Source organism: Leptosomus discolor, chromosome 3, assembly GCF_034619465.1.
Source record: "Leptosomus discolor isolate bLepDis1 chromosome 3, bLepDis1.hap2, whole genome shotgun sequence".
Classification (NCBI taxonomy): Eukaryota; Metazoa; Chordata; class Aves; order Leptosomiformes; family Leptosomidae; genus Leptosomus; species Leptosomus discolor.
In genome coordinates, this window is record NC_141393.1 from 71,566,895 (window position 1) to 71,582,319 (window position 15,425).

Sequence of the window (15,425 nt, forward strand, 5' to 3'; positions counted from 1 at the left end):
CCTATCAGAGGGCACAGACAGCTGAGGCGTGCTCTGCTTTAATGGTTAAATTAGCTGGAACAAGGTCTCCGGATAAGATAACGCTGTGGTTTGCTGAGGAGGCTGTTCTCTGTTGGCATTGGCTGGGCTGTTTCCCCAGCACTCTACGAACCTTGCTTTGAAGCGGTGCTTGGGCTGGGACCCGGTTTTGCTGAAGACACTCGCCCTGCCCCTCTCCTGCAGCTCCCTGGAGCTGTCTCTGCCCAGCACCAGGGCTTGCCCACTGCCTGCCCTCACCCGTGTCCGTGGGCATGGTGCTGTGGGCAGCATCCCACTCGGGCGAGCTGGCTGCTGCTTACTGCTGCTCCGAAACAGCTCACAGATGGTTGCAGCATGATTTTGGCTCCCAGGGGCACCCTGGATGGCAGAAGGAGTGGTGAACCCAAACGCCGGGCTGCGCAGGCTGGCGAGGGCTCAGTTTACTGCCCCACCGCAGCACACTGAGTTTCACATACTGGCATTAAGAGTGTTCACAGACTCACTCCCTGTAAAACAAGCAAGAGGCTGCATCCCACGGGCTCCGGAGGTGCTGCCGTGCTCCAGGAGCACCTGCAGCCCTTCCTCCCTCCCTGCTGGGGACCCTCCACCAGACAGCTTTGCTGTGCTGCCCTGCTGCCATGCGTGCCCACCGATCAATGGGGTGAGAGCAGGGCAGCAGCAATGAGCGGGATGCATGCACGGCCCCCGCAGGGTGTAGAAACTGGGGCTGCTGACCTGCAGCATCCTTCACCTGGTATTGACTCACCATAATTCCTGTACAATTGCACAGGACACCATGGGCTGACACTAACAATTCGTCTCACCCCTTCGTGAAGCAGGCTGGGGGTAGCTCAAGGTGTGCACATCCCTGCTGCAGGGCTGGCCAGGCTAAACCAGGGGGGCCGGGGGGGTGGCTGCCAGGCCCCAAGCCCCGTGCGGGCAGGGCTGGCAGGGAGCAGCCCGCGGCTCGGCGGCGCCTGCTTTGTGAGAGCTGCCGCCAGTTTTGTGCCCGCTCTGTTGTGTGAACAGTCTCCAGTAAGTGCCTGGGGGACCCAAGGGGAGGGGGCAGCTGGGCTCTGCTTCAGCCGGGTCAGTTGGCGTGTGGTGCTGTGTGGGGACACAGGCTGCCGTAGCTGGGAAAGGAGTGCTCCTGCTACAGGCTGAGAGGTCCGTGGGGACCAGCCGCAGGGTAGGGACGGCCAGAGGAGACCTGCGAGAGGCCAGTTTTCAGCTGCCCGCTGGCACAAAACCTGCCTTAAAAGGGAGTGCAGCTGAAGACGGCTGTCCTAGCCGGGCAGTGGCCTCAAAGCAGCTTGGCACCATGTGGGAGGGGAAGCAGGGCCACCAGAGAGGGGAGAGGACATGCCCTGTCCCTCGTATTTCATCAGGGTGCCAGCTGCACCAGGGAAGAAGGGTGTCCTGGCCTGGGCAATGCAGCCAGGCGCTCATGGGGTTCTGTGGCTCGGTGCAGGGGGATGATGTGGCATGGCTGAAATACGGTGCTTGCATGTGTGTGGTGCCTCGGGGTGGGAAGGACCGGGAGGAGGCAGGGTGGAGGCAGCAGCCCGTGCGGGACACCTCTCTCCTCCCATGCTGTAAGACACTGTCTCAGCATGACTCACGCCTTAGCCAGGCGCAGGCTTCCCAGCGATGTCCCTGCCAGCGCAGGCTGCTGACCACCCTGCAGAGCCCAGCGGTGCCCTTGCCCATGCCCAAGGTGCTCCCCAGCCTGTGGTGGGGCTGCTGGCAGGTGGGGTGAGCCCGGGACCATGGGCAGCCTCAGGGAGCATCAGCAGGATGAGGGATCCCGCTGGGAAGAGGGGCTGGAGCCAGGCTGGGTCATAAAGCAATCCCAGCTGAACCATAAACAGCTTGCTGCCTCTCCTCCTGCACCCACGATGCCAACAGGGCCTGGTTTGTGCAGGCGGGAGGATGAGAGGTGCCCTGCATTTCGGGAGGCAGACACTAGGCGTCCTGGCACTATGTTTCACAAGCCCTCATGACCTTTGCAGCACAGCAACATGCCCTGGGGAGGATTGTTTCATACAAAACAGACCTTTGGATAGGCTTTTCATTTCCTTCGCAGCCAAGCACAAAGGAACAGCGAGTCCTCCCTCCTAATAAAATGACAACAGTCAGCGACGCAGATGGGCTGGCTCTCTGCAGTGAGCAGAGCCATGTCCCGCACCCACGCCGTTCCCGAGGTCCTGCAAGAAGGGGGTTACCACCCTATAGCTCCCTCCTGCTTCATCCTGTGCCCCAAACTTCCCCACAGGCAGGAGACGTTGCCTGAGGGTCAACTTTTACACTCCCTTGGGAGCAACAGATCTATGCTTGGAGGGGGAGAGCACTTCGTGGTCAGCACCCTATAAGTCTTCATCTGGGAGCATGGTTAATTGACAGATGCCAATCACCCCTCCAGCCCCGCTCAGAGTGGGGCTCTTGATCACCCGCACGGCACAAGCATGGGTAGGGAGCAGGCATGGAGCCAGGGTGCAGCGACTTGCGGTGCAGTGGCTGTAGGGACGCAACGGGTATAGGGGTGCAAGGGTGCAACTGCTGTCGGGCTGCAGGGTGCAAAGGGCGCGGGGCTGCAAAGGGTGAAAGGGGTGCAGGGGGTGCAGGCAGAGGGATTGCAAGGGGTGCAGGGGGTGTAGGGCTGCAAGGGGTGCAGGGCCGCGCCCTGGGAGCCCCTGCAGGGCTGTGCCCCGGGTGGGTGCTTCCAGCTGCGGGCGGGGCCGCACATCTGGGCGGGGCGGGGCGGGGCGGGGCGGCCGCGCAGTGACTCCGGCGGGGCCGGCGCGGAGCATCCCACAGCCGGTGCGAGCTGTGCCCCGAGCCGAGCCGAGCCGAGCCGAGCCGAGCCGAGCCGACACCATGCCCAAGTGCCCCCGCTGCCAGAAGGAGGTCTACTTCGGTAAGGGCGTCCTGCTCCCTCCCCGGCCGCCTCCACCCCGCGGGGAGCGCAGGGCTGTCGGGTTGCTTAAGCCGGGGTGCCCCGATGCTGCACCCCGCGGGGCTTCGGGACCCCGGGCACCCCAGCGCTGCGGGTCCCCGGGGGCACCCTGGTGCTTACGGGTCCCTGTGCACCCCAGCGCCGCGGGTCCTGGGTACCCCGATGTTGTGCGCCTCAGCAATGCAACTTCTTGGGGTGCCCCAAAGTTGTGCACTCCTGCGCTGTGGGTCCACGGGGTTCCTCGGCTGCTTGACCCTGTAAACCCACGCAAGGAGGTGCCTCGCTGCAGGGTGCGGGCTGGGGTGGGTACCCCCAGTCTGCAGACGGGGCCACGGCACAGCGTGGGAGCTCAGCCCTGTTTCCTTCCAGCACCGCCTGCAGCCCTGTGCTGAGGCAGGCGGCTGGGCCAGCCCTGAAGACTTCTCAGTTTGGAGCCCAAAGGCCTGCTGCTCTGAAAGCCTGGGTGGGCAAACAAGCACCTTCCTAAAAGTAAATCCTGCCCTTGGGCACGTTCCTGGGTCAGTGGGTTGCCCACATGTCCTGCGTGGTTTAACACAGCAAGATGACAGCCCTAGGGTGTTATTTGTAAGCCACTGTTGCAGGCTAGCCGCAAGCCTTGTTTGGCTGCTGTCTGCCGCTGGGTTCAGGTGGATGTCCTCCCTCTGAGCTGGGGCACCTTCTGGTGCTGTGATTCCACTGCCCTACCCAAGAATATCTGGGGGTCTTTGAGCCTCTCTCCCTGCTCTCAGCAGCTGCTGGAACAGGCGGGGTCCATCTGCCAGACCTCCCCACTTCCTTGGTTTAGCTGAACTTGAGTGGGTTTGCTGAGAGCAGCTTATATGCGCTCCCTGCTTTTTAATTTACTAGGGATGCGGGATCTGGGACCCAAGTGCCGTCACTGACTTCTGTTCTCTCTGCCTTATTCCTGCTTGACTTGTGTGTACTTCCCAACTTCTTCTGCTCTGCCAAAGAAATTGGAGGCTCAAATGCAGGGGCTGCTCGCCCTGCCAAACAGCCGTGTCCGCTACTGATGCCTGCCCTGGGGAGTTGTGCTGGGGCTGGTGTGGGTGTTGCCTGGAGGGCTGCTGGGGATGTGGATCCTTAAGTTAGGGAACATCTCTGCTTAAACTTGAACTCCCTGCTTGCAGACAGGCTTTGAGGTGGGGTTTTGGCACAATACAGTTTGTGGGTCCTTTCTGTAACCAAGGGTTCTGGGGCACCTCATTTACCCATGTGGCTTGATAATAAGAGCTACCAAGGTGCTGGTGTCAGTGTCTGCCTTTCCCGTGTCCCTGCAGATCTGCTTTGACCCCAGTTGTGGTGAGTGGGGTTTGCTGTGCCCGCAGGTGCGGCTGTGGAGGCGCCGGGACGGGGCCGTTTGACCAAGGAGGGGTTGGGCCCTGCACTTATCAGGCTGCGCTTACAAAACAGTCTCTGTTGATGCAGAGGCTGAGGAGGGTTCAAAAGCTGCTGGAGAACCAAGCTCGCTGCCTGATTTCTGTCCCTGAAGATAAGGAACACTGGTAGAGGAAGCAGAGCAAGCCTTGCTCTGGAGCACCCCGGGGCTCTCGGAGCCTGGCCATCCTGCTTGGACGTGCCTTGGGCGGATTTTAGCCAAATCGTGTCTGTAGAGAGCAGGGGTGAGGAGGAGATGATGCCGAGAGGACTGGGGATTGGGTTTGCGTGGCCACCACCAGCTTTCCAGGGGAATCTTGCCTGCATGGCCGAGAGCTGGGGGGTCTCTGCTGCAGCAAGATTTGGCAGAGCTCCTGCCCAAGCATTGGTGCAAATCCTTGTCTGAGAGGAGGGGAGGCTGAGCGCCTTCCAGAAACCCTGCAAAGGAAAGGCCGCGCTGTGGGCCAGGCTTGGGCTCCTGGAGCTGCCCGGGGGGAGGACGCTGCGGCCCCCACCAGGCTGTGGGCACAGGAGGCTCTTTGTGCCACTGGGGGATGGCAGCAAGACTGCCTTGTGACATTTGGGCACTGCCCCCGCTCCCACCTCTGCAGCCGCCGGCTTGCTTCTTGCATAAGCTGTTGTGGGCATATTTGGACTCCAACGAAGAGGTGCTCCAGGCTGCTGAGGGCCCCCCTGGGGCATGCTCTGCCAGCAGCAGCTTGGTCTCATTGCTCGACCTCCTTTTGCAGGCATGGGGAGAGTGCCCAGATCTGGCTCTGACACGATTCCTGTGGAAAGCTCTGCTTTATCACTTAATAAATCCCCAGGAACGTGGCTGCCAATATGAAGAGCACACGCGCCTGCAGAAAATACCCTTCTTCCCTGCCGCAATTAAAAGCCACCCTGTGTTCCCCCCCCCCCCCCCCCTCGCTCCATAAACATGTTCTGGCTCCAGCAAACAGCATGTTGTCCCCCCTTGCAGCCACCTGAACCCCAGCCAAGCTCCAGACCCACTCTGTTTTGCCATGGTGTGGGCAGAATCGGAGCTGTGGCCAGAGTGCTGGTGGCTGGAGGGGACTGGTTTGTGTTGGCAGGGCGTGGCAATGGCTTTGCCTCCCTGGACCTCACTGGCATCCCCCCTTCACCCCTGCCAACTCTAGTGATCGCTTGGGCTCCAGCTGGCTGGGGAGAAATTCATCCCTATGCAGGCTGATGTTGGAAAGGGGGAGGTCCCCAAATCTTTGGAAGGTGGATAGAAGTCAGTCCATCTGCATGGTTGCAGCAATGTTCACCCTAGGCATGGCACTGCAGTTTTGGATATGGGTGCCTGGAGGTGCACGGTGATGGGTGCACAGCGAGCACTTGGGTTTGAAACACCGTGCCCTCTGTCATGGACAAATAGACTTGAGAAACTGCCCAGAAGTATCCTCCCTAGGGTTGATGATGGGGAGGCCAGCCTGCCAAAACTGACTTTTGTGCCTGTTCAGTGCCTCAACTAACCCATCTCCTTACCGTGGCAGCTGAGAAGGTGACTTCTCTGGGGAAGGACTGGCACCGGCCCTGCTTGAGATGTGAGAAGTGTAACAAGACCCTGACATCTGGAGGCCATGCAGAGGTGAGGTTTGCTGCAGGTGGGGTGGGATGGGCAGAGATGGAGCTGAGGGCGGTCAAGGCTGATGCTCTTTCTCTCCCCGCAGCATGATGGCAAGCCGTACTGCAACCACCCCTGCTATGCTGCCTTGTTCGGGCCCAAAGGTAGGGTTGCTGTGGCTGGGGTTGTGAGAGGGAGGGGAAGGGGGCTTGAGGCTCCTGTCTCTTGGCAAGGTGCATCCCTTGGTGCACTCGCCATCCCATGGGGATGCTCACCCTGCTCTGTCTCTCGTCCAGGGTTCGGCCGGGGAGGAGCTGAGAGCCACACATTCAAGTAAACCTCAGGTTGGTGCCCCCCCCCTCGGAGCTCCCCTCCTGCCTCCGGCTCCGTGGACTGGCTGGGGCTGGGCTCCCCCAGGCAAGCGGGGAAGGCAGGTGCGCCACGGCATCTCTCCAGGCTGGCTGTGAGCCCTTGTGCTGGTGCTTGGGAGCAACCTGCTGGGTGCCAGCTCCTCCTCTCCACCAGCCCCAAGTGACTACCGGCACCCACTTAGCTCCAGCAGCGGACGCCAAAGGCTTTTGCTTTGTGGCCTGTCGGCAAAGACAGGGTCTGTCTGGGAGCACCGTTGTCCCTGGGATGTCTCCACTCCCACCCCAGCCTGACTTCATCCACCCCTCTCTTCCATCCCTCTCCAGGTCTGATGGTTCCCAGCACAGCCTGAAGACAGCACAAACGCACCGCAATAGACATGCATTTTTACTTTGAATTCACTCTGTACTAGACTAGCACATTAAAAGCAATAAGTAACCAAGGCTGGGCCTGGTGCGGAGAGGGGCTCTGCTCCAGATGGAGCGCTGCCGGCGTGGGGGCGTTGGGACGCCCTGCCGGATAGGAAATTTGGCCAGTATTGCCGAAGGCCGCCTGGAGAGGAGACCGCACCCTTCCAGCCAAAACCCAGCCCTGCTTCTGGCACCCACCTCTTATGGCTGGGCCCACAGTTGTATTCTCAGTCTTTAATAAACCCAGTCCGAAAGATGCTTCCCTCATGTAGCGGCTGTGCTCTCTGTAAGGGGGGTCTTGCAGGACTCCATCCCAAAGCGCTTGCTGCTTGCTTAAGGACACCACGTGGCCTCTGGATTGAGCACCGCACTGTGCGATGGCTCCACGCGCTTTGGCTCCTGGTGTGCACAGGGTCCTGCCCTTGGCTGCCCACCCCAGGGGCTGCCCAAGCCATGTGGGGCAAGAGCAGTCCCCAGGTGCTGCAGGCACCGGGGCTGAGTGCGCCCTCTGGGAAGGGTGTGGTGGGTGTCGTGCTGGTGCTTCCCCAGGGACTTGGTCTTCCTGGGCTCCGGGAGAAGGTCCTACTCCACCACGGCCTCGCTGAGTTTGTGTCACAACATTCACAGAAGGCTAGAGCATCCAAGCCATCTCTTGTTGCCTGCGGCTGTAAGAGGTTTAAAGCAGAGGTATGCAGTGCTGCTGGGCAAGGGTCTGAGACTGCTGATCCACCGTCTCCCCAGCACTCAACAGTTTCCTGGCTGTGTCCCGGTCCCTGGCAGTGCCTGCTGGAAAGCCATCCCCACGGGCAGCCCCAGCGCTTTGCTGCTGGATCTGAGATGGCACTTTGGAGCCCGCAGTTTGGGCAGGGAGGTGCCTTGCTGGGAGGCAGTTGACTGTCACATCAGGAGAACCTGGTATTTGCTGCTTTCACTCTGAGCAGCCATACGAAAAGGCCAAATAAGGCAGGATGTTACCTTTGAGGCAGAGCCATCCTCCCTCAGCAGGGAAAGCAAAGGTGCAGTATCACGAAGCGAGAGCTGGCTTGTGAGCTCTTTTTGTGTTTCAACCTCTTTGCCCTGCTGGAAGAACAGCACTGACAGATGTAAAACATGTTGACTTGAGGGATGTTTCTAAAATGGTTTCTTAACCATGTCGTTCCCTAACCTCTACCATCCCATTTACATATTCAGAGATACTTCATAACACGCTGGGATATTTTTGTCTGTGGTTTATGCATGCATTTCCTTAGAGACTGCTCTGCATCTTAGTGTCACGCCAGCCTTCCTGGGACTTGGCCAAAACCCTCAGGGGTCAGAGGTACATGTCCAATGTCAAAATCTTTGGTGTCAAAAGCAGCCCAATCTGATAAGCATCTCAAAACTTCCCGTATGCTTGATGCCAAAAGGCTCTGCACCCACTAGGCACGCTTCAGGGGGACAAACAACCAGCCAGCGCTGCCTCGCCTCCCACCCAGTTAGCACAACAAATGCAGGCGTCTGTGTCAAAGGCAAACCCTAGCTATTGCTGTTCGGCCACTACCGTGCCTCCCAGCCAGCCAGGGCTTGTAGGGCCCCCTGCCCTCCCACTGCTGCCCTCGCCAGCACCCACAGCTCCCAGCCAGCGACACACAGTCCTGTTCTGCACCAACGCTGGCACCCAGCCCACCCCTGGGGCACTGGGATGTGGCTTTCCTCTGCGAACTCGGCTTCAAAGGAAATTAGTGATATAATCCCGGCAGCCTTAAGCATGCCAGTGAGACAGCGTTTACTCTCAGCATTAAAAAAAACAGCAAACACAAGGCTCGTCATCCTCTGGGCTTGCATAAGTGTGTCCAGCTGGGAAAGGGACCTGTGAACTGGGCTCCTGGTCTTTCCCACAGGGCCCTGCACCAAAACTTTTCAGGAGTAGCTAATTCCAGGTGCAAAGGGCCAGGCTGGAAGGAACGAGCAGGGAACCAGTGAGAGGTATGGAAAAACAAGTGCTGCCTGAGGAGAGGCTGGGGGGATCAAGCCCTCCAGCTGAAAGCCCTTTCTGTGGGCAGTGGCCGCAGCTGGGGCAGGAGGCAGCATGTTGCTGTATGCAGTGTGCTGCCCTGGGGCTGCCAGTTGCTTCGGTCCCTGCCACTGATTTGTGGTGTAGGTGTGGTGACTGGGGACGGCTCTCCCTGCCCTGGGTGCGTGGAGGGATGTAGGAACTCTGCAAGGTCTGCGTAGCCTCAGGAATCCTGCAAAGAAGCCAAACCCAATCCTGCAGCTGCCTCACTCTGTGCTGCAAGGGGCGGGGGGTGAAAAGTGGGGGTCCCTCAAGCAAAGGTCTGGGGACAAGCCCTTAGGTATTGATTCCCAAAAAGCTCCTTCTGTGTGTCCTGTTTCTCTGTCTGCCCTGCAATAGGCGCTCCCACTGAGATGGTGTTTAGCCCCAGGACTTGCTGTCAGGATACTCCCCTTGGAGTGCTGTGCTTGTACAAGTCATGCTCTCTGCCTGCTCCAGCCTTGATGCCGTAAAATTGGGCAGTTCAGGCACGGGTCACATCCACAAGGATCCTTGGTCAAAGGAAATATATGATAAACTGAGTTTTTAAAACTCGCTTCGGTCTTTGGAGAGGAAGCAGAAACAGCTGTATCACATTTGGATAGGAAATCCACGCCCGAGCCGGGCGCTCCCCTCGGATGCGCAGCGAGGCTCGGCCGCGGCCGGCGTGCCGGGGAGGTGGGCTGTCAGCAGACACAATCTTTTCTCCGTTGAACAGTAAATCTCTGTGGCCTGGAGCGTGAGCTGCTCAGACAGGCAGCAGCATGGCTTCCAGCGCAGCTTGTCTGCGATGCTCTCGGCTCTCAGCCCTGGTGGGAGCTGGAGATGGGCAGGGACGGTTCCTCCCCTCCCAGTGCAGCAATGCCCTGGCTGTGCTGCTCGTGGAACAGGGGAACAGGTTGCTCAGGTCAAATCCCAGCTTTTTTGGGGAGCAGCCAAGGGACGCCGGCTCGGTGTGCCCTACCAGATGCTCTCACCACTCTTGAGGCAGAGAGGAGACCCTTGGGAGGTGGCTGGCAGCCCCCACATCCCACCTGGTCACCAGCCAGCAGCCACAGGGATATCACTGCCATCGCAGGTGGGGTCAGGGCACAGCCCCAGCCCCAAGGTGCCAGTCTGGGCCAGCAAAAGGTTTTGGGTGATCTCCAGTTTGGTGATGCCCAGCATGAAGGAACTTTGCTTTGGTGTCCTGAAACACCACCATTGCTGACCCCAGAGGAAGGGACTGTGCTTCCTTTGCCATTATTTCGGAAGCTTGGGCTGAGATCAGTGAAGTTTGTGGATTGCGGAGTGATGGTTGCTATAAACACTTCATCACTGTGACAGAAAAACCAAACAACATCACCCGTTCCTCTGGCAGCTGGGTGCGGGCAAGCCCCAGCACCCTGGGTAGGGAAACAGATGAGGTTTTGGCAAAGGACAGGAAACGGGATGGGTTGAGCAACTAAACTGCTGCTGCTCCTCACCCTGGCTCTGCAGCTTTTTGTACAGAAGAATAAAGGAGCGGGGGGTAGAAAGGGGGTTGGGGGGGTCCTTTAGTTGATCTATAAGAGGTGAGGGTGTTGCTTCAGCCCCCAGTGAAGGCAGAGTGCAGGCAGGAGGGGCTGGAGTGGGCAGCCTCGCCCTGCATCTTCCTCCCAGCACAGATGGGACAGACCTTAATCCGAAGCAGGGGACAGATGTGTCCCTGAGTCTGCAGCTGGCAAGGGGGGGCGGCTTAGGCTGGGAGTCTTACAAGCAGGGTGCTGCCCTCAGCATCACTCCCTAGGGCTGTCCTTGCCAAAAGCAGCAGCTGCAGCCCGGGGGACAGGGCTGTGTCCTGCCAGCGTGGCCGTGGGAGCGGGCTGCAGCCTTCTGAGCTAACATGTGGTGGGGACCTGGGGGGTCTGGTTCAACGCTGCCTCGCTGAGGTGCCAGCAGGACCACCGACCCTCCCCTGCCAGCTCTCATTTTGTGTCTCATCCACGCAGGCTCCAGCCCCTCGGGGCCATGGCAGCCCTTGGGGCACGGGTGGAGCCAGGCACCTGCTGTGGGGTGGCGAGCAGTTTGTTACCCTGCGTTTTCTGCAAATACAGCTGTGTCCCCTTCAGGGACAGGCAAGGCGCAGGCGGGGACAGGGAGGGTGGCACAGGGGCTGCGGCTGCAGGGGTTCCTGCTTTTTTGCTGTGTGGGGCTCCTGGGGATGAAGCTGGTCTGTAACTGGGTGGTACCCAGCTCGCCACTGCTTCAGATATTTTTAAGGCTGATTTATGTTAAGCTCAAAGAGCTCTGATATCTTTTAGGTCGAGAAAGTGTCTGCCCATCTCCTAACACCTCAGAAATCTGCCTTCTCATCTGGGCAATGGTAAGAGGGGTTGTGCAGCTGATGGTGGGCAGCAGGAGCTCTGCAAGCTTGTGCGGTGAGCCGGGACTTCCTGGCCCAGCTCTGCAAAGCAGTGGGTTGGGAAAGCCCCATGCCGCCAGCGGAAGCAGCTTTGCAGAGGTGGCAAAGAGGGGGTCAAACCTCGTTCCTGATGGGGAACAACATCCCCAGAAAATACTGAAGCAGCTGAAGACAGAGGGGCTCTGGGCAAGACAGCCAGGGCTGTTAACAAGAAGCAGACGAGACCATGAATCATGGTACTGGAGACTGAGGTCTAATCAGGGTGGAAGGAGAGGAGGGGATGGGCTGTTCCACCATCATTCCATCCCTGGCCTGATGATCCAGGGTTGGAGAAGAGCTGGGTGCGAAGAACACTGAGAACGTTTGACAGGTCCTGGGTGTTTTTCCTCAGCAAGGAACCTGAGAAGGAAAGTTGGCATCAAGCCCTAGAGCTGCATTTTACTGTCACTCCTCTTGTGTTATTTTCAAGAAAACAGAGAGAGTTTCCAAGGGGGAAGGGTGTAAGAGCTTCTCACCAAAGCCTCTGTCTTTGATGAGTCCTGTGTCAAAGGCCCAGGGGGGGAAGAGGGCAGAGGGAGTTTGCCTCGGTGCAGAGGACTGTCAGCTTGGCTATTTAAGTAAAAAGGAAAGGGTGAAACTCCTGAGATCAGAGAATAGAGAGATCTCAGAACATTTTTGCTAATCCTTCCCAATTCGCTTATCATACTGAAAGTGCAGACTCTGCATCAGAGGGCCTGAAACGCCAACGCCTACAATAAACATCCAACTGCCGGGAGCTGACCTTGAATTTTGGCGCTACAGCCCACACACAAGCCTATTGCAGACTAATTCACCGTGTCCAGGAAAACCTGCACTAGAGCATTTGTGTAGCTGTTACGGTCCCTCTCAGGGACCCAGTGACCTGTAACTGTTACGTGATGCAACTCAGGTTGCTAAACATGTGCTGGCCATGCCAGAAATATCAGCATCCCTTACACCCACCAGTGAGGATGGTGCCATGAGGCAGCTCATTGCTCTGTGACAAGGAGATGCTTATTTGCGACTTGACGTGGCTGCTCTGAGCATGCTGACGGCTGGACTGCAACAGCAGAGATCCCAGGCTGGCTGGTCTGGAAGGCACCATCCTCTCCCCAGCGAGGGAGAGCAGCGTGGCTGACGGAGACAAGAGCCCACAACAGAACATCATCATCAGACGCCGTGTCCGGTGGGAGCTGTGGTCGCTGACCCTTCCCCAGGCGGTGTGGGGCTGAGCATCACTGCAGGGCTGCCCTGCTACGCAGGCGGCCTGTGTTCACTGCCCCCGCGCTGCTCTGCTCCTTCCTGCCGGCGTGGTGTTCGCCCTGCTGTCACGCCGTGCCTCTTCCCGCTCGGGTTAACCCGGCGTCCTGGGAGAGCCTGCGTGTATAAAAGAGCTGGGAGGGTGTTGGGAAGGAGCTGGAAATGTTTGCAATAGGAAGCGGTGCAGCCTGCCTGCTCTGCTCGGGGTGTGAAATGCTACGGCCGCCCAAAGCCTCCCTCGTGCAGGCAGGGAGAGCAGCTGCGCTCTGCTCTGATGTCTGCTCAGCCGCTGCTGCTGCTGCGGGGAGGAGAGGAGAGAGGAGAGGAGAGGAGAGGAGAGGAGAGGAGAGGAGAGGAGAGGAGAGGAGAGGAGAGGAGAGGAGAGGAGAGGAGAGGAGAGGAGAGGAGAGGAGCGAGGAGAGGGGTGGAGTGTGGAGAGGAGCTCCGGCTGCCTCAGCTGGCGGCTGAGTGTGGGAAGCACCGATGCACGGCCCAGGGGCCTGGCTGGGAGACAAGCTGGCTCCTGCCTGCGCCTTCACAGGGATGAAAGCCTTAGAAAAATAATAAAAATAAAAGAGAGAAGAGGTTGTTTTCCTGGGAGGAGAGCTCACACCTTCTCCTTGGCAGGGCTGGGCCGAGGTGACATCAGGAAGCTGCCGGTGTGAGCAGAGATTGCTGTTATCGCATACAATCTGCATGAGGCAATGGGACACGGCCGTCATCTCTGGCAACGGCCACAAACAGTGGGGCTGTCTGCGGTGGCGGGTTGCCATGGCGCGGGTGCAAACAGGCCCCCTCGGCCCTGGCTGAGTCACCCCGGGTGGAAATGACCCCAGCTGACACACCGCGCTGAAAACGGCCGGCTGTGCGGCTGCGCGGCTTTACACGAGCCCCGTGAGCCGAGACAGGGTGAAGCCCCGTGACCTCTCCCCAGAAGGAGCATCCCTGGCCTCGCAGAACCCACCAGGAACTCCCCTTCCCGTAGTGGTGCCCACGGCTGCTCCCACTGCTGGAGCACCCCCGAGCTCGGCTCCTCCCGAAACTGCCTCAGTGCCAGGGCAGAGCTTGGGGGCCTGGAGGAGCAGCCAGGCAGGTTGAGCCAGGTTCTTGAAGGCTTCTGCTGGTCTCCCGGCCCCTCACAGGTGGGATCAGAGCGGTGTGCTGACATCAGCCTGCCATTATGCATTTGCAGCCGTCAATCCCTGCGGGCCAGGGCTTGGGACAGGCGAGGTGATGGTGGCTGGGATGCAGCGGGGCAAGGGCTCTGCTCCCATGGGGTGGCCTCACCATCACTGCTGGGACAGCACACCGGGTCCGTCACACCGTCACCTCCTTTGTCTGTCCATAGCATAAGGTCCCACCTCTGTGGCAGGAAACCATCGCCTTCCCATCAGCTTCTCCCACCCTGGGAAAACCGCCCAGGCAGCCGGCAGAACAGATAAGTGGGGCCTCGCATGGCGGGACTGAGCCTGCGCCGCGCCGTGCCGCGCCGGAGAGGCTGCGATTTGCCGCCTGGCGTCAGACTCGCCGGTGGCCAGGTGCCAGCCCTTTGCAGCGCCAGGCGTCTTGTGTCAGCTGCGCCCACAGGGCTGTGTGCTGGGGGAGCCGTGGGACCGGGGACCAGGGGCCGCTGGCCGGGAGGGTGGCCAGCTCGGCTCTGGGGCGCCGCGGGGCTGGCCTGGCCAGCGGGATGGAGAGGCGGCATGGGGGCTCTTGGCGTGCCGGGATGGCATGCATCCCAGCTGCTGCTCCCATGCCAGGTGATGATGCTCGTTTGCCAGGGTCTGGCGCCTTGGCCAGGGGACGGGAGCCCAGAGTGGGGGTGACGGGCAGGACCACCCACTGGTGCGTGCACTGGGTGCTGCAGGAGACCCCGTGTCTCAGCAGCGGCAAAGCAGGCAGCTGCCCTGGGGAGGAAAGGCCTAGACAGAGGAATGTGTGTGGGGACAGGGATGGCTTTGAGCAGGGTTTATGGAATGGTCAAGAAAACACAGGAAATTGGCTCCAGCTGAAGGTCCTCCTGCCTGGAGACTGCAGCGGGGACGGGAAAACAGACAAGTGATGTGTCACGGAGGGTCCAGACAGCGCTCGATAGCAGGAAGGTATGGAAAGCCGAGAAGGATGCCAAAGACAGCAGAGGATTATCCGGGTCCGATAAGGCTCTGGACGATATAAAAGGACTTTATGGGCTGTTGGGAACCGAAGGCAAGGAACCATATGGAGATGACAAACCTGTTAGGAAGGAAAGTGAAGAAGTGGATAGAGAGTGCTGAGCTAGAGCTGGACGAGGGATAAAGAAAATGCTTTCCAGGCCATTAGGAAAGAAGAAGGATGTGAGACAACATCTGCTAGAGAAGATAGTTTAAAAATCCTTGAGCCTGGATAACTCACACCCAGGGGTCCTTTCATGGCTGGTTGGAGCGGCAGCCAGGATCCATGGGACTGGGAGAGCCCTAATGCAGCAGTCGGTGTCAGAAAGAGCCATGCTCCCCGGCACAGGGGTGGGAGGCAGGAGAGGCAGCAACTGGAGGGAAAGAGTGCAAATGCAGTTCATGTTAGCAAGTGGGGCTTTGCTGAAGGTCTCGTTGGACCAGTGTAATACTCTCCTTATTGAGAGCAGCCGTTTGGCTGCACTCAGCCATTCCGTAGCTCGAAGGAATTTCACATGTTATTTCATGGTGTTCAGATACTGGGAAAAAAAAAAAAGGAAAAGCATCATGCTAGATCCATAGATCGCACATTAAGTGGGTTTTGTACTGCGTAATTAGCCAAGAAACCGTCAGTGGGGGTTTTGAGCAGGTCATATGCACAGGCACAGGCAGGATCCCTGCTGTGCTGGCAGAGCAGACCAGCCTCCCCAGCACACACCAGATGTGGTCGCCCCTCTGTAAGGCCCACAGTTGGGAATCCACCTCAGGGCCAGGTTTTGGCCGTGTAAACCCCAGCCAAGAGGTGGACTTGTCATCTCAGTGACTCAGGCTATCTCCCAAAAG

At 59.1% G+C, this 15,425-nt stretch overlaps 2 protein-coding genes across 2 annotated transcripts in view; both read left to right on the forward strand.

The window, feature by feature from the left end:
* The first annotated feature begins 2,862 nt into the window (after positions 1-2,862).
* LOC104341580 (cysteine-rich protein 1) lies at positions 2,863-6,998 on the forward strand. Its single transcript, XM_086462540.1, has 4 exons — positions 2,863-2,935; positions 5,890-5,984; positions 6,067-6,124; positions 6,257-6,998. Exons 1-4 carry the CDS (start codon positions 2,896-2,898, stop codon positions 6,295-6,297), a joined length of 234 nt encoding a protein of 77 aa, XP_086318666.1. The 5' UTR covers positions 2,863-2,895; the 3' UTR covers positions 6,298-6,998.
* A 7,160-nt stretch (positions 6,999-14,158) lies between these two features.
* The window catches only part of TEDC1 (tubulin epsilon and delta complex 1), a 78,949-nt gene continuing 77,682 nt past the window's right edge, over positions 14,159-15,425 (forward strand). Inside the window, exon 1 of the mRNA XM_086463051.1 lies at positions 14,159-14,490. Coding sequence (XP_086319177.1) covers positions 14,159-14,490 — 332 coding nt within the window. The remainder of the gene's footprint in view (positions 14,491-15,425) is intronic.

What these genes read in the sequence shown, in the direction of transcription:
- LOC104341580 (XM_086462540.1), top strand. Translation starts at nt 2,896, where the DNA reads ATGCCCAAGTGCCCCCGCTGCCAGAAGGAGGTCTACTTCG. An exon ending in CCAGAAGGAGGTCTACTTCG is followed by an intron (nt 2,936 to 5,889) that starts GTAAGGGCGTCC and finishes TTACCGTGGCAG; the next exon opens with CTGAGAAGGTGACTTCTCTG. An exon ending in CATCTGGAGGCCATGCAGAG is followed by an intron (nt 5,985 to 6,066) that starts GTGAGGTTTGCT and finishes CTCTCCCCGCAG; the next exon opens with CATGATGGCAAGCCGTACTG.